The sequence below is a fragment of the Rhodamnia argentea genome, chromosome 5, assembly GCF_020921035.1.
Source record: "Rhodamnia argentea isolate NSW1041297 chromosome 5, ASM2092103v1, whole genome shotgun sequence".
Classification (NCBI taxonomy): domain Eukaryota; kingdom Viridiplantae; phylum Streptophyta; class Magnoliopsida; order Myrtales; family Myrtaceae; genus Rhodamnia; species Rhodamnia argentea.
The window spans coordinates 19,444,327-19,466,033 of NC_063154.1; the positions used below are offsets into that span (position 1 = coordinate 19,444,327).

Below are 21,707 nucleotides of genomic sequence, written 5' to 3' on the forward strand. Positions count from 1 at the left end.
AATAATTGTCACATCTGATATTAATCCCTACATTGAAAGAAAAAATTCACTCAGTTTTTAGTATACAAGTTCATTTTTCGCCTGACGAGTTGTTAATTTCTTTTTGCTCTCTTTTTTCCCCACAAAAATCTGTCGTAATATCAGCAGCCTCGAGCAATTTTTAAACTTTTCATGGACAAATGTTAAGAAGGTGTGATCACTTATCGAATTAAAAGCCCAGCCCATTTCCAATTGAGCCCATAGGACCAAGTCCACAGTATGCCCGACCCGAGTTCCGTTACTCGTCTGTTCGCTCGAGAGAGGTGGCCGAGATCGTGAATTCGATCGGACTCCAATTGTCTAAGTCTCAGGTACCCAGCGTTCTTCTCTTGCCGTTCATTTTTTTTTTTAATCGCCGGCGCTGTTCTGGGCGAGACTCGTGTTGTTTCTCTGGTCGGTGAGTTGATGTCGATTGATGCTTTGATTTCTTGTTTGTTTTAGGTTTTGGGCTATAGTCGGTTACGTTCCACGAGCTTAGATGGATCGGTTCAGTTCTTTTCGCGTGTTTTCATGTCACTGGTGGAATACGATCGCCGGAGACAAATCTGCGCTCGTGCCAAACCTGATCCTACCCACCCAATTTGCCACCTCTGAGGTGCCAGTCGTGCCAGCATAATTCCGCTAATGGTCATCCTGATTCTGAACTTGTTTGCTTGGTTGAAGATCGAATTTTTATCTGTTCCCAGTGTTTCGTTTTCACGGTTGGTTCTATCTTTGTCCCTTCTCTTTCATTACTGGTTTTTTTTTTGGGGTCAAGTCTTTCATTACTGGTGATGGGTGACTCTTTTAGCTTGATTTTGCGGGTTGTTTTAACAACATATGTATTTTTTTTTTTTTTTGCAGGCACAAGCTGACATCATGTGGCTCTTGACTTTTGCATCACTAGTTTTTGTATGGTTTGCATCTTTGATAGCATACTTCCCCAGGAAACCTCTGTTTCTGATTAGTGGTTGGTGATCCAGTTCATCACTTTTCTTCTTGTTGAGTCATTTGTTATTTTGTTTGTAATTGTTTTTGTGTGGTAATAATCAGGCGAAAATGCTAACAAGAGCAATGTCTTGCTGGTTATAGCCCACCCTGACGACGAGTCCATGTAAGATTTTCCTTTGAATGTTTTCAATTTTTGGCTGAAAAGCAAAGCTGCTTTTATCGTATATTGTCCTATTATTCATTCTGGATACATCCATGTCCGAGGCTCTGAGTTCAAGATTGTATCCTATAGTGCCTTCTGTGAGCTGTGAAAAATTACTCGTGTATTTTAGCATTTTCCATTTATGGTTCAAGGTATTCGTGGGTTTTATTTTTATGACTACACTATAGTTGTCCACAATCCAACATGTTTAAATGGCAAAATGCTCATTATCTTATCTGTTAAATAATGAAATGCTTTTTCTCTCGCTCTCTGTATTGAAGATTTTCTGGATGATTCAATTGCAGGTTTTTCTCGCCAACAATAAGTTATCTCACTTCAAGGGGACATAAACTTCATATTTTATGCTTGTCAGTTGGTAATGTGATAGTTTCTTCATGTTATTGCATTAGGATTCTTCCAAAGCCCTTCTCTTCTTCACTCAAAGAGGCAATGCACCTGGTACTCGAGAACAATACTAGTATGATCTTAGCAAAAAATAAGTTATTGGATCAGAATTTCATTCATCACACTACACAAGCTTCCAAAGTTATTGTTTCAGTGATGTTGTTTTGTGTCATCTCATCGCGTGATAACTGGAGAGTAAAAGGTTTCTAACACATCGTCTCATGATGCCTTTCTCTCAAGGGAAAATTTCAAAAAAGGGCCCGAAGTCCTCTCATTTTCTCAAATAAGGGCCCTAAGTGAACCTTATTTCAAATAAGGGTTTGAAGTATCATAATATGTTTCAACTAAGGGCCTGTCCTAAAGGGCATTTTCGTCATTTCTCATTTTGATTTTTTATTTATTTTTTCTCTATATTTTTTCCTTTTTTTGATTTTAAAAAATGAGAAAACTTTAAAAAAAATGAAAAAAAGCCAAATGGGTGGGAGGGCTGCCCCTCTCGCTCGTGGCGGTTGGCCCACCATTGGTAGGGGGTCGGTGGGGGCGGAAAAGGCCGGCGGGGTCGCCGGCGCCTCCGTGAGGGCCGGCGACCCCGCACCCTCGCCAAAATCGGGAGAGGGTCGGGCCCTCTCCCGGACAAGGGCGAGGGCCGGCGACACCGGCGACCCCCGCCTAGGTTAGGGCAGGGGCCGGCGACATCTTGCCCAAATCCGGGAGAGGGCCCGACCCTCTCCATAGCAGGCCCTCGCCTCTAATCGGCGGGGTCGCCGGCCCTCGCTGAGGCGCCGGCGACCCCGCCGGCCTTCGCCTCCCCCCCCCCCTCCCACCTCTCGTATGTTCTTTTTTTTTTTTTTTTGGTTAAATTTTAAAGAAACAGGAAAAAGAAAAAATTTAATAAAGAAGAAAAAAAAATCAAATATAGAAAAAGACTGAAATGTCCTTGAAATCAGGCCCTTTTTTGAAATTTCATGGCCACTTTAGGTGTTTTTTTGAAATTTCATGGCCACTTTAGGCCCTTATTTGAAATAACATTTACTTCAAACCATTGTTTGAAAAAATGAGGGCACTTTAGGCCTTTATTTGAAACAAGATTCACTTGGGGCCCTTATTTGAGAAAATGAGAGGATTTCGGGCTCTTTTTTGGAATTTTCCCTTCTCTCAAGGAGCTCCTTAGAACAGTTGTATCTTTACTCTATGATTTATTGTGCATGTCCTTTTCTTGCTTATCTTCATTTGCTTTTAAGGTGATGCTGATGGCAAAGGAAATATAAGAAAAAAAGAGCTTTACGAAGCTTGTGTGACTCTCGAGGTGATTTTCAGAACTTGTCCATACATTGTGTCCACATTTTGGACTGTCTAATGTGGAATCTTGTATGAAGGTTCCACGCCGACAAGTTAAAGTTGTGGATCATCCAGATTTGCAGGTACTACCTGATCAGTGAAGTCTATTATTGTCTATCTTCATGTTATTAAAAATGTCGGCCTGACTTATCTTTAACTTTATCTATAATCTCTAGGATGGGTTTGGCAACAAATGGAATCATAACTTATTATCCAAGATCATAGAACAGGAAGTCCTTGCTTGTGGCATTCACGTGGTAAGATATTGACTGAAAGTAGGCACTTTAATTAATCTTTCTGAAGTTAGATGCTCTTCGCCCCTGTTTCCTTATTTGCCTTTGGTAATTAATGCTAGCAGTCGTGAAATTTCTTCATTTGCGTTGTATGCATTGAGCATCTGTATCCACTATGTCAAATTGAGAATCCTAGTTGCTCTGGTAACATAGTGAGTGACCTTGCTTATAGGATGATACTCATCAAATGAGCTTCTCAGGTTATCACTTTTGATGACTATGGTGTTTCGGGCCATTGCAACCATCGTGATGTGCATTACGGGGTTCGGTTAGTGAAGCGTTTCATCTATTGCTTTCTCTATCTGTTGCATCTTATAAATTTTCCAGCGATGTCCTTTATGCATGTGAGGTAACTAAAATATGATCCTCATTTAACAGTACTAATGCACTGTATAATCTCCCTACCTCCCTCCCTACCTCCCTCCCTCCCTCAGTGGTTTTCTTAATGCAATTTATCAATCAAGCATTGTCTGTGCCTTATTACTCACCTTGCCACTTGACATTGGTTTGTCCACTGCTAATGTGGGGATTGATCTGTTCTAGCTGCAATTCTTTACCTATGGCGTACCTAAATTGTTTATAAGTAACCTTATTCTTCTTTTCATGGCATTCTGGTGTGAGCAGGAAGCTCCTTCAACAGACGGCACGAAGAGATATCGAGGCCTGGGAACTTGTATGTTTTCTTTCCCTTGCTATGCCTTACCTTTTGTTATAAAGCAGTTCAACCTTTGGAATTCAGCTTCTTAGACTCTTTGACTATAGATTTACTAGTTGTTCTCTCTGTTCAGCAATTCAAATGATAGTTCTTGTCACTTTATTATGGACAATTTTGTTAGGTTGATGTGATATCCTCGGTCGGCGAGATTATGATCCAGCTGCCAAATGTTGAATGATTGTTATATTTTTGTCTTGGATATGATGTACTGTGTTGAATGTTATCTCATTATCCTTGGTGTTTTGCAGGTAAGTACCAACATCTTACGCAAGTATAGTGGACCAGTTGATTTTTGGATATCCATGGTGTTTGCCTCGCGTAGCCCCACTGGGTCAGTGCATTGCTTAATGAACGAGAATCCTCGGAGGAGCTTCATTGCTATGTCGCAACACTCGAGTCAATGGGTTTGGTATGTGTCCTGCCCTGTATCGACTTCAAAATTGTTCTGAAGATTCTCCTCTTCTCTTTTACTCCGTGTTCTACAAGTTTCCCCCGAGTTGGAGCAATCTTGGTGATGGATTTCTCTTCTTCCAGTGGATAAAATATGCTTCTTCGCATTGTAGGTTCCGCAAGCTTTTCGTTTCCTTCTCTAGCTACACATACGTAAACACGCTAAGAAGCATCGACAGATCGGAGCAAGTGCAACGAAAGGGCAACGATCAAGAATTGTAGCATTGTATTTTCATATGATTTAGGCATTTTGCTGACGATGGGGTTCTTGGAACACTGCGGATGGAGGTTGGATCTCTGTTGTGAGCCGAAACAAAAGATGAAGAACTTGGATACCGTCCGTACGAAAAGTTATTTTCCATCTACAGTTCCTTGTACTGTTCATGATGAACGTCTTGTTTTGAACTTTTCGGATAAGTTTCTTGCGTAGGCGACGACAACGGTTATCCATCTGTCCATGTGATAAGTCCGTCGACGTACACCTGTGAAAACGACCAAGTAAAAGCAGCTGAGGGTCAGACATTACAAATCCGCACGTGTAATGCATATGAAAGCCGTTGTACTTCAGGATTAAATTATTGTCGCTAATCACATCTCAACCGTGATATTAATGAAAACCCGCTTCAAGAAACGAGGTGGATGGCCGGATTAATCTTGAAATTAGGACGGAGGGATCGGATACATGGTTTTAGCTGACGGATTCCATTGACGGATATTCTTGAAACGCCTATTCACTAATGAAATAAGGAAAACAAAAAATTTAGTTTTTAATTGTTGGGTGGAAAAAAATTATCTTCTTGGCTTGTTCACCCTCAATCAAGGTCTTTCTAGATGTTTACCTTATTTGAAAATCCTTCCAGCTTGTAGACATTTTCAATGCACAATATCTTGTTCATCTTAGAGATTGGCTATCGACCCTAAAGATTGATAAAGCATTCCAAACATCCGGTGCTCTTTATAACATTATCTGCATTTCGGCTTGTGCATATATAGCCTGGTATAACTCAACCAATGCATACATTAGTAGTTTTTGATTGTCTTTGTTATCATCAAAACAAGATTGAAGATTTTCCAATAATCATCGCATAGGCGATACTCCAACAATGGCAGCCCTTGTCATCCTTGAGGGTGGCCTCCCCGACCCTCGCCCGGCCCTCACCGATGGCCGACCATCACCCGAGATCGACCAACGGTGAGCGACCAACGGTGAGAAGGAAGGGAAAAAGGAAAAAAAGGAAAAAAAGAAGAAGAAGCAAATGACAAAAATGTCCTTCGTCAAGCCATTCTCCGAAATAATGAGGGCACTTCGGATCATTGTTTGAAATAAGTTCACTTTGGGCCATTATTTAAGAAAATGAAGGCACTTCATGCCCTTTTTTTAAAATTTCTCCATTTTTATGATGGATGCTAAGAATTCTCACTGTGCATGAAATAGCGAATGCCCAAGGCATAACATGTGAGCTAGAAGCGTGCTCATGACATGACTTGAATTTGTGGCCTCATGGAAAGACTATGTGGAACATTTACCAAGCTCGGTATGTGTGTGCAGGTTTTCGGGTAGGTAGGGTGTTTCCCCTATCTTGTGTTGATGGGTGATGCCAAATTACTATTAAGGTTTGTCGTTTCTCTTTAATTTGCTTCAGATTGAAAGATACACTAGCGTAATATTTAGCGCAGAGATGCAATAGAATATTTAGTGCAGAGATGCAACATAATATTTAGTGTAGAAATGCAGTAATATTTAGTGGAGAGTAGCACCAGATTTAGTGTAAAATACCGAACCACAAAGTAGCGAATAGATAGAAAAGAAAAAGAGATGCCGTAGCGGCTTTACGAGTATTTTCCATCTCTTTGTGCCTTGATCTTCGGAGAAGATTATCATTGTATTTCTACTTTCTTCGAAATTTAGTGGATTCGCAGAGCATCTCTATGCGAAAACGTCACCCAAGTTTGAGCGAACTTCGATAAAAAAATAATATATGGTGTGCTCTTCTAATTATATTCTTTTATTAATATACTTTATATGAGTAAATTGTTTGCTTGGGATATTTTTCTGGAATCGGTGTGCAATTCCTAACAACTGGTATTAGAGCCTGAGTTAGCTAACCGAGAACATCGAGGGATTTTCAATAATGTACAATTGAAAGCAAACAGTATGATAGAAGATAAAATCGGAATCAATAAGTTCGGCGGACGGAATTTCGAAAGGTGGAAACTCTAAATTGAAGACTATCTGAAATACCTCTATGCACCACTTCAAGTTTGGAAACCCGAAATCGCGGAAGTGGATCCGACAATAGAATCGGGATGGAAAATTTTCGATCGAAAGGGTTTAGGTATGATTCGTCTATGGCTGACGAAAAAGATGGGGTACTACATTGCGAAAGGAAAGAGCGCAAAAGAAGCCATGGTTATTCTAATGGATATTTATGAGAAGCCATCTACATTAGATCAGATATTTTTGCTAAAGAAACTGGTTAATATAAAGTTATCTGACAGAGGTTTTGTGGCAAAGCATATTAATAGCTTCACGCAGGTCGGTTGGAATCTGTGGGCATAAATCCGGATATGAGGCTCCAAGCTTTACTATTTTGATGTTCCTTTTGCAACACAGTAGTGCAGGGAATTTCGAGCACCATGAAAGATTATTTGACACTACATGATGCGATAAAGAGATGCCAAGGAAAGTGTCAAGTGGGGATAATTTTTTGGCATTTATATATTCGATGGCACTAGCAATGGAGAATAGTTGGAGAAGTAAAAGCAGAGGAAAATTCAGCGTGTGTGGCAGGTCACAATCAAGTGGGAAGAGAGAGGTTGCAAAAGATGAGTATTGATTTTATTACACAGAAGAACACAAGAAGTGCAAAAAGTTTTGTACAACGGTCACTTTAGTACCAAAAATTTTTCTCGAATCACTTAAGTATCAGTTTTTTATAAATAAATAAAAAAAGACCATTTAAGTGCCAACTCCGATTTCGATCCTCAAAAATCAACGTGGCAATTTTTTCGACCCATGTGACTCGCCAGCCTGCCCAGTCAGCATTAATAGTCCCAAACGATGCCATTTATATATTTGTTTTATCTGAGGTGGAATAAAGCCATAAAAATCTGATTTCTTGGTGAGATTTCTTCTAGTAATCTCTTTGCACGCAAGCCGTTTGTTGAAATGTCTCCATGAAGTCGTGAAGCGTACTTGAGAGAGTCGTTTAAATCCGTTGGCCAAAGTGATTATCACATGTTCAAATCACAATAGCAACCTTGAATTCATTTACATCGCTTTTGTTTCGTGAGACTTGAATATGAAAGAGGATAACACAGAGGGAAAGATTTGAGGGAAGATAGCCGTGGACTACGAACTCAAACAACAAAGAAAGTACAGAGAAAAACAGAGGACTATATTTTAGAGAAGACACCGGAGCTTGAACGAGGCCATCGACGACCGAGGGAGAGAGAGTTGCGCAAGTGGCATAGTCGACTCAGAGATAATCCATTTGAGCTCGTTTGCCTTTTTCTCTCCAAATTGACAAATTGGGGCAAAATTAGGGCATAAAAGCAAATCGAGCACCAGAATCATGTTCTTCACATTGCAAGCCAGGACGAGAGGATAGTTGTTGATGTCCTCGATCGTCATCCCCAATTTGTGGAGAAAATCAATTCGCTCTTTCATGACCTCGACTATAACCAGAAGCTCCAGCTCATTGAGCTCGTGAAGGACAGTCCAAATCCCACGAAGTAACTCGTAAACCCTAGAGCAATTCTCCATCCTCTGACGTCATCTCCGCAGAGATGAGGAGAAGTCCCTATCCATCCAGCCTAGTAGGGGTGTCAAAAAAGCCCGTGCCAAACGGGCCGGCCTAGCCCAACCCGAAAATTCACTTAATTTCTGGGCCTTTTCTGGCCTGGGTTTGGTACTCCGGCCGGGTTGGGCCGAGCCGGTTCGGTTGGGTCGGGCCGGCCCGCCCCCTGACTATTTTTAACACCATGTTTTCTTTTTAATTTAATTTAATTTTTATTTTTTCTTTTTATATTCTTTCATTTAATGGATTTGTTAATTGATTTTGATTTCAAAAAAAAAGGAAAAAAAGAATCAAACCAGAAGTCGGCCCGACCCGACTCGGCTTGGCTTGGGTCGGGTCGGGTCGAGCTTGGTACTGTTTTGTTTCGAGCCGGCTAGGGCCGGGTCGAGACTTGGCCCTTTGACACCCTTGCGGCCTAGTCGAACCCTATTTGGCTTCAACGTGGTCGCATCGTCCAACCCGAAGGTCTCAAACTACGAGATTTGCAAGATTTGGCGGTCATAGCATCTCTACAAAGGGAGATTCGATCGCTTGAGATCTTGAGAGAGAGAGAGACAGAGACAGAGAGAGAACGACAGAGACAGAGAGATTTTCTCTAGCGCGGAGTCATTTGGTTAAGACCTAGGCATTGACATTTAATTTAAAAAGCTATGTAATATTTTTTGTCGTAATTTCTCATCGGAGGCACTTAAGTGATCATTTTTCTTCGATTTGGCAATTAAGTAAGCCGACAAATATTTTTGGCACTAAAGTGAACACCGTACATAACTTTTAACACTTGTAGTGTTCTTCTGCTGATTTTGTCACTAGACGGGACACCGTAGACTTCAATGTAAAGCCTAGAAAAAGAAGCAGTGGGAGGAGAATCAAGGAGCTAATGTGGTTAGTGATGAACCTTTGCTAGAGAACTTATGATTGTTTGCGGGGTTTAACTTGATGAAAGACAAGTGGTTTGTTGACTTTGGTACTTCTTTTCATTGCACCTCGCAAAGAGATATATTTGTTGATTATGCTAGTGGAGATTTTGAGCAAGTGGTTATGGGAAATGGCCATACGGGTCCGATTGTTGAAAAATGAACTGTGATTTTGAATATCTCGGGTGGGATGCATCTAGTTTTGTGTGAAATAAGACATATTCCTGAGTTGAACAAAAATCTAATCACAGCTACCAAACTTGGCCAAGAAGGTATGGTAACAACTTTTGGATGATAAGAGTGGAAGATAACCACAGGCACAAGAGTGGTAGTAAAGGGAAAGCGTATGAGTACACTTTACCTTCTTCAGAGAGACAATATCGGTGATATGATTGCAACTACAGTGGCTATAGATAATTTGTTTACTCTTTGGCATTATCATTTGGGACATCTTGGTGAAAAGGGTGCAAAGCGGTTACACTAAAAAAAAATTGCTTCCAGGTTTGTAGAAAGTTGAGTTAGAATTTTTTTAGAGTTTCATTTATGGATAACAAAAATAGGTTAATTTTCAATTGAATGGAAGATAGAATAAATGCCGAAAGCTAGGGTTGGTCCATACTTATGTGTGGGAACCGGTTCAAGAACTCTCTTATGGGGGGTAAGAGATATTTTTCAATTTCATTGATGATGCGACAAGAAACACTTGGGTCTATACTCTTAGAGAACAATAAGAAGTATTAAGGGTATTCAAAATATAGAAGTCCGTGGTAGAAAAAGATATAGGTTTTCATGGAATACTTGAGCTAGGAAGACATATACTGGTTGAAGACTACTCCTAGAACTCCTAAAGGAACGGTGTAGCTAAGAGGATGAACAACTATTTTGAAGCACACAAGATGCATGAGGCTGCAGGGGGTCTCCCGCTACACTTACGTGCTGCTATAGTTGATGTATTTGTTTATCTAATTAATAGGAGTCCATGTAGTGCGCTGGATGGAGGAATACTGCAAGAACAATGGTAAGGTAAAAAGATTAATTTTTCATATTTAACAGTTTTTGGTTGTATTACATGTGCTTTGATTGATAGAGGGATAGAAGAAGCTTATGCTAAGTTCCGGAAGTGCGTCTTATCAAACATTGTAGATCATAGTACACCCGAAGAGAGGATCAAGATGAACCTATAATCAACGAGCAGGTAGTTCAAGAGGAATGCAATGATCTAGAATAGACTAACGACCATGAACTACCTGTTTTGAGGAGATCTACACATGTTAGAACCACAGGTAATTTTTGATCCATAAGCTAATACTATTCCGAGCCATGTCTTATATATAGATTCGGGAGAGTTAGAGATTTATGATGAGGCAAAGAAAGAAACATTTCACATGCGGTGCAAGCGTGTAGAATGATGATATATGCTGATTATTTCAGAACAAAACTTAGGAGTAAACTGGGTGGCCCACTGGTAAAAAGGCTTTGTTAAACAAGTGGGTGTACATGATAGAAAATGAAGCATGCAATAGTATTAGATACAGGTGAAACTTGCAAGAACGGGCTTTTCTTAAAATAAAAAAAAAAAAAAGATCGACTACGCCGATATATATTTCATCAGTAGTGAAGATGACATCAATCAGAGTTTTGCTGAGTATAGTTGTAGTGGAGGATCTTCATCTCGAGCAATTAAATGGAAAAATGATGTTTTTGTATGGTGATCTAAATGAAGAATTATACATGGCACAACCTAAAGGTGTTGAGGTTAAAGATAAGGAGCATATGGTATGTCGCTTGAAGAAAAGCTTGTATGGCTTAAAGCAAGCTCCGCGAAAATGATCCTTAAAGTTTGATGGTTTCACGGAAGAAAAAGGATTTCTCCATTGTGCGACCGATCATTGTGTTATTTTTGCAAGTATGGCGATGGTGATGTCATGTATCTCTCTTTATATGTGGATGACATGATAATCGCTAGCTCCAATATGAAGAGAATCACAGAAGTGAATAAGATGTTGGCATCTCATATCTTTCATAAAGACTGGGGAGAGGCCAAGAAGATTTTAGGCATGAAAATCAAAAGGACATGAAAAATAAGAAATTATAGTTGTCGCAGGAAGACTCCGTTAACAAGTTGTTGAAGAGATTCAACGTGGATAAGGCAAAACCGGTTGCAACTCCTCCGGTGAGTCACTTCACACTTTCCAAGAATATATGATCGAGTACTCATGCTTTCAAAGATGAGATGGTGGCAGTTCCATATGCATCAGCAGTGGGAAGTTTGATGTATGCCATGGTGAGCATGAAACTAGACATTGCATAGGCATTGGGAGTTGTGAATCAATATTTGTAGAACCCGAAAGCAGAGAGCATCGGAATGCAGTAAAATGAATATTGAAATATCTTCCAAGTACAACAAATGACTCTATTTGTTATGTAGGTACATCTCTAGAGTTGCAAGGTTATGTGGATGCAGATCACTTGGGTGATCAAGATAGTGGTGAGAGCACCACTGGATATGTCTTTATAGTTGTACGTATAGCTGTGAGTTGGATATCTCAACTACATAAAGTAGTGGCTCTATTGACGACAAAAGAAGAGTATGTGGCGATTATGGAAGCTTCTAAGGAAATTGTGTGGTACAAGATTACATAGAGGAGTTACATTAGAAGCAGCCAGTGAGGACGCTATGGAGTGATAGTTCAAGTGTAGTGCACTTAGCAAAGAATACAACTTATCTCGCAAGGACTAGACATATCAAGAAGGGTTATCATTTCATCAGGCCATCATTGAAAGATAATGAGTTAAAACTACATAAGATTGATGGCTCGAAAAATCCTACCGGTACGTTTATCAAGGGAGTAGACAGAGAGAAACATATTTCATGTACTACCACTATGGTATCAATTTGTGTTAATTGACTTACTAGTATTGAAGAGGCACAAGTTCTTGTTACTAGACTTTTGAAGTAGATGCATGCAAAGTTGCTTGGTGCATCGGGTGTATTTGTTTTCAAGTGGGAGATTGTTAGCGGATGAAGCGAAATTATTATTAAGGGCTTTTTGTTTTTTCTCTTTAATTTTCTTTTAGGTTGAAAGATACACTAGCAGAATATTTAGCGTAGAGATGTAGTAGAATATTTAGCGCAAATACTTAGTGCGGAGATGCAGTAATATTTAGCGTAGAGTAGCAACATATTTAGCCTGGAATAGCAAAGTGTAAAGTACCAAATGGAGAGAAAAGAAAAAGGGAGGCTGTGACGGCTTTATGGGTGTTCTCAATCTCTTTGTGCCTTAATCTTGAGAGAAGATTATCATTGTATTCATACTTTCTTCGTGATCTAGTGGATTCGCAGAGTGCCTCCGTTGGAGATGTAACCCAAGTTTGGGTGAACTTCGATAACAAATTCTCTAGTGTGTTCTTCTAATTTTGTTCTTGTATTATATAGATTGTTTGCTTGTGTTGTTGTTGTTGTTATTATTATTATTATTATTATTATTATTATTATGAATTGGGGTATGATTGCTAACATCTTGGACCTTACTCCTCGTGTAACAGTTCTAATTTGTGCAATCTAAAACTTATCTTGTGACCTCTTAGAACTACCCTACAACAGATCCAAGTTTGTCTAATTAGCAGTAGATTTAGCGCAGAATAGCGAAGTGCAAGTAGCGAATAGAGAGAAAAGAAAAAGGGAGGCTGTGACGCTTTATGAGTGTTATCAATTTCTTTGTGCCCTAATCTTGAGAGAGGGAAAAGTACAATAAAAACGCTATAACTTTTGTACGGCGTTCACTGGAGTGCCATAACTTTCAAAATGTTCACTTAAGTGCTATAGCTTTCAAAAATTGTTCACTTGAGTGCCATGTTGACGTGGACGTCAAAAAAGCTGATGTGACAATCGAAAAACTGACGTGGCTCGCCGAAAAGCCGACATGGCACGCCGAAAAAGTTGATGTAGCACTCAAGTGAACGATTTTGCTTCGACGTGGCACTCAAGTAAACGATTTTTGAAAGTTATGGCACTTAAGTGAACGTTTTGAAATTTATGGCACTCAAGTGAACACTGTACACAAGTTATGACACTCACGGTGTACTTATCCCCTTGAGAGAAGATTATCATTGTATTCATACTTTCTTCGTGATCTAGTGAATTCACAGAGTGCCTCTGTATGGATATGTAACTCAAGTTTGGGTAAATTTCGATAACAAATTCTTTAGTGTGTTCTTCTAATTTTGTTCTTATATTACATAGATTGTTTCTTGTGATATTTTTTTAGAATCGGGGTGCGATTGCTAACATCTTGGACCTTATTCTCCATGTAACAGTTCCAAGTTTGTGCAATCTAAAACCTATCTTGAACCTCTTAGAACTATCCTACAACGGGACAACAGGTTAAAGTTTGTGCAATCTAAAACCTTTCTTGTAACCTATTAGAACTACCCCGCAACCAAGTGCCCATCGATTCCACAAGTTTCAATGTACTCTATATACTACATATAATTTTTTTCAACAACTTATAGAATTTCAATTGACACATTGAACAATCAACACAAAACATAAATGGATTAAAGGATAAAATACATGTAAATGTAGAGTAGTAACATAATACTAAGACGAATGCATCACTTAAAAGTAAAAAATAAAATGAAAAAGAAATCAAGCAAGGTTCACATATCATGTAACATCCCAGGGCACCACCTTCTTGCTTATCGCCCTCTATTTTAATCTATTATTATACATACAGTATACTCGACGCATGCGAAAGACTATAAACATAAAGTTCAGCCATACAAACATACAAATGCATAACAAACTAGTAGGACACGCCTAAAGGGTATGGCCTTCATACGGGCTTCACTATCGGCACCATAATCAGTAAGGTAATTCAACGAATTGGTTAAAATACGGGAAAAGTACACTAGAAGTGTCATAACTTTTGTACGGCATTCACTTGAGTGCCATAACTTTCAAAACGTTCACTTAAGTGCCATAACTTTCAAAAATCGTTCACTTGAGTGCCATGTCGACATGGACGCCGTAAAAGATGACGTGGCACTCCGGAAAGCCGACGTGGCTCGCTAGAAAGATGACATGGCATGCCGGAAAGTTGACGTGGCATGGTGGAAAAGTTCTTGTAGCACTCAAGTGAACGATTTTGCTCCGACGTGGTATTCAAGTGAACGATTTTTGAAAGTTATGGCACTTAAGTGAACATTTTGAAAGTTATGGCACTCAAGTGAACACCGTACAGAAGTTATGGCACTCATGGTGTACTTATCCCTTAAAATACTATACATATAGTCAGTTAGTTACATCATTTCTTATCAAAAGACCACACGTGGAAAATAACTAAGGCTTCTTTTCTCAAACCATAATCACCATCATCCAAAGCCATAACCGTTACTCTTATTTGTCATACTCACTGGCTAGCTAATCTAAAAAGAAATAGATCAACGAGAGTGAGCTCAAGGCTCAGCGATTAAAGGCTTAACTCATCAACTATCAGAAGTCAATCACGTAATCAGCAAGCTACACATAACAACTATTACAAGGCAAGACTCACCAAGAAAAATATCACGACATAAAGTGTGTCGGCCTGAATTTCTACCAGTTTGAATTAATTAGCGGATTAGTAAATGTTAGACTTGATTTATTAGTGATTATAATTTGGGGATTTAATTTTAGAGTGGTGGAATATTCAAGCTTGATGGTGTAGTTGGGCGGATGATTTTAATCAAACCATTTGTGATTTAGTTGATGGTGATAGTTGGAGTAAGATTGGTCCGGAGTGAATTTAGCTCATTGTGGATACGCAAACCCCTTGAACTGCTTCAGCCCCACCGCTATTGCCCTCTATAAAAGGGCACTCACTCTCTCCTCCCTCATTTCTCCCTCTTCTTTGTGTGCACATCCCCTTCCCTTTATTTTCTCTTTTTCTTTTCTTCTTTATTTCTCTTGGCGGGGCTCACCCGAATGGCTCCCTCTCACTCCTATTCTGGCCAGCAACTTCCTTGGCTCGACGGCGGTTATCACGAGGTCCTCTAGCCATACTCAGCTCACCTCGAAGCCATTTGCTTCCCCTCTACCTTACCATTTGCACGTGCAACCCACCTAGGCGAGAAGGTCGTTTTGAGCTCATTCGGGTAGCGAATCGAGCTCTGTTTCTTTGTACGCGTTCCTAAGGCAAGTAGATTTCTAATCACTAAACTAGTCTACTCATTAGTTGTTTAGTTTGGCACTTGGTGATGAATTTCAGCTGTAGTGTGTCGAGATGAAGTTGATTTTGCGTGGATGGATGAGTAAATGTCAATGCATCTATGATCTGTTGCTTATAGGAGTACCTCTAGGTCATGGGCAATTCGAATCTATGGGTTGATCATCAAAGAAGTCATTGGAACGTCGTGAATTTGAGTTGCACTGTATATAATGGAGGTTTGGCCATGGGTCTTGGGAAGTGATTTTGGTGTTCGGTGCTTGTTTGAGTTGAAAGGAGTACTCTTGGGGTTGGGTAAGTGAAATTGAAGGTTAATTGAGCAAGACATTTTTGGATTGTGTTCGGCGGTGAGGTAGAAGGGAGGTTCTTACACTTTAATGATAAATTAAGCTACTAGAAGCTTGATTGTTGTATGGCCTTTTCGTGGGTATTTCATGGTGATTTTGTTGCATTCTTGTTGAATTGTTGCTTGTTAAATAGCTACTTGAACAGATGACAAATAGATAAGTTAGTTGTTTGATTAGAGGTTTTAATTGCTGAGATTTGATCGCCCTCGTGGTTTAACCATTTTCGGATGAGCTAGCCGGACGTGGTGGCGATGGTGATTTCCATGAACGATAGCGATAGTGGTTCGAGTGGGCTTACTATTTGTATAACCCCAGTTGTTGTTTTTCGATAAGAAAAGATGTAGTCAAATAGTTATCTATGTATATAAAACTAGTTGTTCTTATTATGTGTGATTTATGTGTTATACGGGTAGTAAAATCGAGTAGGGCCATACCCTTTAGACGTCGTGTCTGCGTCTTTTTTCAAGCACTTGTGTAATCTATATGGTCGCCTGGTTGTTTTTAGTTTATTAAGATTCTGCATGTGCCCTCTATTTTATACTATCAGATTAAAATAGAGCTCATAAGCAAGGTGGCGCCCTAAGACGTCGCTGTCGAGCCCATTACATAAAGATCACCGAGACTATTTACACTCCACGTAAAGCCACCGCGGACTTCCTCACATGAATCCTTCCATGATCCATTTGTTGAAAAAAATCCCCGAATGATTTTGAAGGTGATAAAACAATCCATGTATTTTTTATTGGGGTTAATGCGATGAAATTCTTGTTTTGCAGATTATCTAAAGATGTAGGGATACACAGGATTGAATCTGGCAAAAAGGGTTTCGGATGTTATTTTCGGGGATTCGGATACTATGTTGAGCTTAGATGTTGAGCGAGGGAGCTCAAACGTTGGAATGATGCTCAAGATCCGAGAGAAATATTTTATGCGCAATGATCCGAACATCAAGAGATATTGAAAGATGATTTCATTGACTTATTACATCATCACAACGGCTGGGGGATCTTCTTTTGGGATACATTCTCGTCCAAATAGGTAGTTTTGGAGAGCAATCTTCTGGAGGCCTTGCAACGGATAGTTGGAGGTGGAGGAGTAAAAAGACATCTCAAAGCTGAAGAAAAAAAAGGTTGGTGTAAGAGGGAATAGGATTCTAAATTCCATGATCAATAGAACTTCAACTTTTCATATTCTTCTTGATCTATTCACTGTAATACTTAGAGGTGTACACATGAGTGTTGAGTGTTAGATGTGAAGTCCTTCGTTTCAAGGGAGATCCCCGACTTATAACCTCTGAGCAATTAACTAGTGAAATCTAGCCGATTAATTGCCAGAGTGAAGAAGTGGACGTAGGTTTGAATAAAGCCGAACCATTATAAATTTTCTGTGCAATTTCTCTATCCCTTATTTTTTTCTCATTATAACTTGTGATAGTAGAACTGTACACGCTGCCTATTCCATGATCTTGCATGTGTTCATTATTTGAGGGCTAAGCCGTGAGCATATTCGATTATAATTCATCACTAATTTTTAAAATTCTATGTAAACACCTATTCAACCCCTCTAGGTGATAACGCTAGCCCCAACAATTGGTATCAGAGCCTGGTGCCCATATTTTATTGAAGTGTTATTATTTACGAGCTTATCTGAGCTAATGATCTTTATGCTAGCAATTTTTCTCCTCCATGGATCGAAGGTGGAAGCAACAACAAACCATCACACAATTACTTCCACCGCTATTCTAATTGCTACTAAGATAGCAAAGAGAGATGCTCTTGATGCAAAAGCTATTTATTCATTTTGTAGTGCATCATCTCCTACTAAATACAAACGTATTGCAGATTGTTTCTTGTCGAAAGCGATTTGAGACAAGCTCTATGTCACTTACGAAGGAACAGACAGAGTCAAGGAGACCAAAGTCAATGTCCTTCTCGGCGAGCACGAAGCTTTCAAAATGAAGCCCTATGAAACCGTGAAGGAAATATTTGATAGATTCATTGAGATAGTGAATGATCTCACCTATCATGGGCAACCTGTTTCTAGACCAATGCGAGTGAACAAAGTTCTAAAAGCACTCACGAAGGAATGAGATAATGTTAAAACTTCCAGTCGAGAAACTCAAAGGATATCATCCTTGTCCATGGATGAACTCATTGGAACTCTTCAATCCTGTGAGGATGAAAGGATTAATGAGGAAACGACGTAAAAAAGTAAGAAATCAATTGCTTTGAAATCTAATGTTGATTATGATGCTTCGGACTCTGAAGAAGAAGTCGATGAGGAGCTAGCACTCATGGTCAAAAGATTCAGAAGAATAGCTAAGAAAGGAAGGAATTTTAAAGACAAAAGTTATTTCAAACAATATGATCAAAGAAGATCATCCGGAAGTAGAGATGATAGCAAAGATGTCACTTGCTATGAATGCAAAAAGAGAGGATACATCAAACCAAATTGCCCTTTGTTAAAGAAGAAAGGAAGGGATGAAAAAGCCAAGAAAGCCTTAAAGGCAGAAACTTGAAACTACACAGAATGTGACAGTGATGAGGAATACGCCAACATCTGTCTTATGGTTAACTCATAAGATGAGTCTAAGGTAACACATCTGAAAATTCCTCCCGAGGTACCTGATTATATATATGAACTACGTTCGGATTATAAAGCTACTCTTAAAAGGGTTTTTGAATTAAAAAGGAAGTAATCAGTTTGAAACAAAGAGATGTTTCTCGAAAAGATAAAATAAGTTTTCTTGAAAGCGAGTTTTCTCACATCAAGGAAAAATCTAATTTTATTTCTAGAGAAAACACGCAGTTGAAATCTAGGAATGAATCCTTGAAAGAAGGAAATGTTTCTTTGAAAAAGGAAAGATATTTCTTGGAAGAAGTAAATGTTTCCTTGAAAAAGGAAAGAGATCTTTTAGAAAAGAAAAAAATATTTCTTTGAAAAAGGAAATTTCGGATATCAACAGAAGATTTACATCCGGCTCAAAAATGTTGCAACATCTTCTTTCCATATAAGTTCCTTATTATAATAAATCGGGACTTGGTTTTCAAAAGGAAAGTGATTTGAATTTTTTTTTCCTAAAGTCAAAGAAAGGCTTAGAAAAAGACCTCCTAAACTTTCATACAAGAATCACTTTCATAAACAGTTCGTAAGATTTGAGGGACAAAATTCTTCTACATGCTCAAACTGTGGTGACATGAAGCACTCTAGGAGTTGCTGTCCCAAAATTTGGGGAGCCAATCGAGATATTCTTAGATTTACAAACTCCTCTAACCCATAAGGACCCAAACAGATTTGGATACCAAAGAAAGCTTGAATTTACTTAATGCGTATAGGTACCAATGAAAAGAAAAAATAAGTGGTACCTAGATAATGGCTGTTCTAGACACATGATTAGAGCCTCTAAGATATTTATCAATCTTGATAAATTTGATGGAGGAAGCATTTCCTTTGGCGGCAACAATAAAGGAACGATCATCGGCAAAGGAGCCGTAAAGATTGGTAATCTTCTTATCAATGATGTCTCAATGGTCAACGGTTTGAATTTCAATCTCATAAGTATAAGCCAGCTTTGTGATATTGGATATAAAGTATCTTTTGCAAAAGATAAATGTTCGGGTGTAAGCCGAGACAACAAGTGCTTATTCACTGGACAAAGACATATCTTCTGGATACATCATCCGAGGATGTTAAATGTCTACTATCTGTCAAAGACCACCTAGAACTTTGGCATAAGCTGGGACACATAACCCTCAAACAAATCTCAAAGCTCTCTTCGAAGAAGCTAGTGAGAGGACTTCTAGATGCTAAGTCCGAACAAAAAAAGTATTGTGAAGCATGCACACTTGAAAAACAAGTAAGAAATTCTCACAAATCTATAAATGAAGTTTCTACTAATTGTGCTTTGCAGCTCTTACACAAGAATATTTTCAAACCTAGTCGAATCCAGAGTATTGAAGGTAAAAATTATTATCTGGTAATTGTAGATGATTACACTATATATATATACTTGGATTTTCTTTCTTGCACATAAGAGTAATGCATTTTTAAATTTTGAAAGTTTCTCAAAGAAAGTTCAAAATCAAAAAGGTTATTCAATTTCTAGCATCAAAACGGATCATGGAGGAGAATTTGAAAATCAATACTTTGCAGAGTTTTGCAATCAAAATAGTCTTCAACACAATTTTTCTTCTCCTTGTACTCCACAATAAAGTGGAGTTATTGAAAGGAAAAATCGCTTTTTACAAGAAATGGTGCGAACTTTTTTAATTGAAAGTAAAGCTCCTTCTCATTTTTGGGTAGAAGCTGTTTCTATTGCATCTTATATAATAAATCGTGTCTTTCCGAGACCACTACTTGAGAAAAACCCCTATGAGCTTTACAAGGCAAATAAACCAAACATATCATATTTTCATGTATTTGGTTGTAAATGTTTCATCCTTAAGAACTCAAGTGATCGGCCTAGAAAGTTTGATGAAAGATCAGACGAAGGTGTATTTCTTGGTTATTCCACATCAAGCAAGACATACAGAGTCTTCAACAAAAGCTTACAAACAGTTGAAGTGTCAATGAATGTGAGATTTGAAGATGTACATATCACTCAGAAGAGAGACACTTAAAACACAGTATCATCCGAGTAGAGTCCATCATCCGAGGATACAAGACCATATGAATCTTCTCAGAACATGGAAGACATTCAGACAATTACATCTTTTGAAGAGGAAAATCATGATCAATCTCCGGAAAATGATAGTAACAAGTCTAAGAGTGTCACAACCCGAACCCCGCGAGCCGTCGACATCCCACCCGGCCTCGATTGCGTGCGGTTCTCCGAGATCCAAAGGCCAACAAAATTAAAACAACACATGCGGAAGCAACAATAATCCCCGTACAAAAACCAACAAAACTACGATAACTTGGGATGGTAAAAACACACATATGTACATATATACATAGTTGTTACAAGCTCACAAACTTAGGGCTTCGAAGGCCACTGTACAAGCTTGTGACCACCTAAAACAAAAAGATACGTGGTCGAAGCCCGCTACACAACCAAAATACAACACTCTACAAAAGGCAGGAGGCCAACTATCCTAGGCCTCGTCCTCGCTATCGGCACAATCTCGTCTAAAGCTGTCAGCTCGTCCTCATCCAACTCTGGAGCGGATCATTCATGCTTGCGGCGGAAGGTCTGAAATAAACAACGAGCCCACGACGGGGTGAGATAAAATCTCGATAAGCTAGCCCCTAATCCTAGATTATGGCTCTAGTGCCTCCAGACACATTTTCAGTAAACAATTTCCAACAATTCTTCTTTCTTACCAAAAATTTCACAATTTAATTCTAGAAAATTCCGTTCTTTCTCCGAAAATTCCCACACCTTCTCAAATATTCTACGTTACTCCCGTTTCTGCGTTCCACGCCTCAATCCGACAATAAAACATTCCACATGCTTCGGGACCCGCGTTTAACGCATCGGGCCATAATATAAATATCCACGTTACTCCACCGTCATCATACAAGTTCATAACATTGAGCCTCGGACCTTTATAAAACACGGCTATATATATACATATATATATATATACCGGGGTTTCAGACACAAAGGAATACGACCCATAAATCTCATTCTCGGACACATAGGAACACGACCGGATTAAGTCTCGGACAATTAGTCGAACACGACTCACTTTGGTCTCGGACGACTTAATTGAACACGACTTTCATACCTTCTCGGTCTCGGACAATCGGACGAATACGGCTCACTTTGGCCTCGCACGACTTGATTGAATACGACCTTCATATTTTCTGAGAATAGATTGGGACCACGTGATTCGCTCACGTTAGAGAATTAATAAATCGGGACCACCCGATTAATTCACGCTAATCCATAGATTGATCCAGACCACACGATCAATTTATGCTATCACAGAATTCAATCTACGCCATACGACCATGTTTATGCTATCGTAGCAATAAATAAATAACGTACTATTTAAATTATACTAACGTACAATTAATATGCATCATACAATTTAATTATACCAATGTGGGAATTTATCGGGGCT

The 21,707-nt window shown here is 39.1% G+C and overlaps 1 protein-coding gene across 2 annotated transcripts; it reads left to right on the forward strand.

Annotated features, from left to right (window-relative positions):
• The first annotated feature begins 253 nt into the window (after positions 1–253).
• On the forward strand, positions 254–4,732 carry LOC115737246 (N-acetylglucosaminyl-phosphatidylinositol de-N-acetylase-like). Of its 2 annotated transcripts, XM_048279513.1 has the most exons (12): positions 254–350; positions 481–740; positions 883–988; positions 1,072–1,132; positions 1,477–1,547; positions 2,818–2,882; positions 2,953–2,997; positions 3,091–3,171; positions 3,408–3,475; positions 3,832–3,880; positions 4,171–4,331; positions 4,486–4,732. In XM_048279513.1, the coding sequence occupies exons 3-12, from the start codon at positions 898–900 to the stop codon at positions 4,592–4,594; spliced, it is 801 nt and encodes a 266-aa protein (XP_048135470.1). In that variant the 5' UTR covers positions 254–350; positions 481–740; positions 883–897; the 3' UTR covers positions 4,595–4,732. The 2 variants fall into 2 exon arrangements, with proteins under 2 accessions (XP_048135470.1, XP_048135469.1); XM_048279512.1 differs by lacking the exon at positions 254–350 and having other exon boundaries at positions 358–740.
• The last annotated feature ends 16,975 nt before the right edge of the window (positions 4,733–21,707 follow it).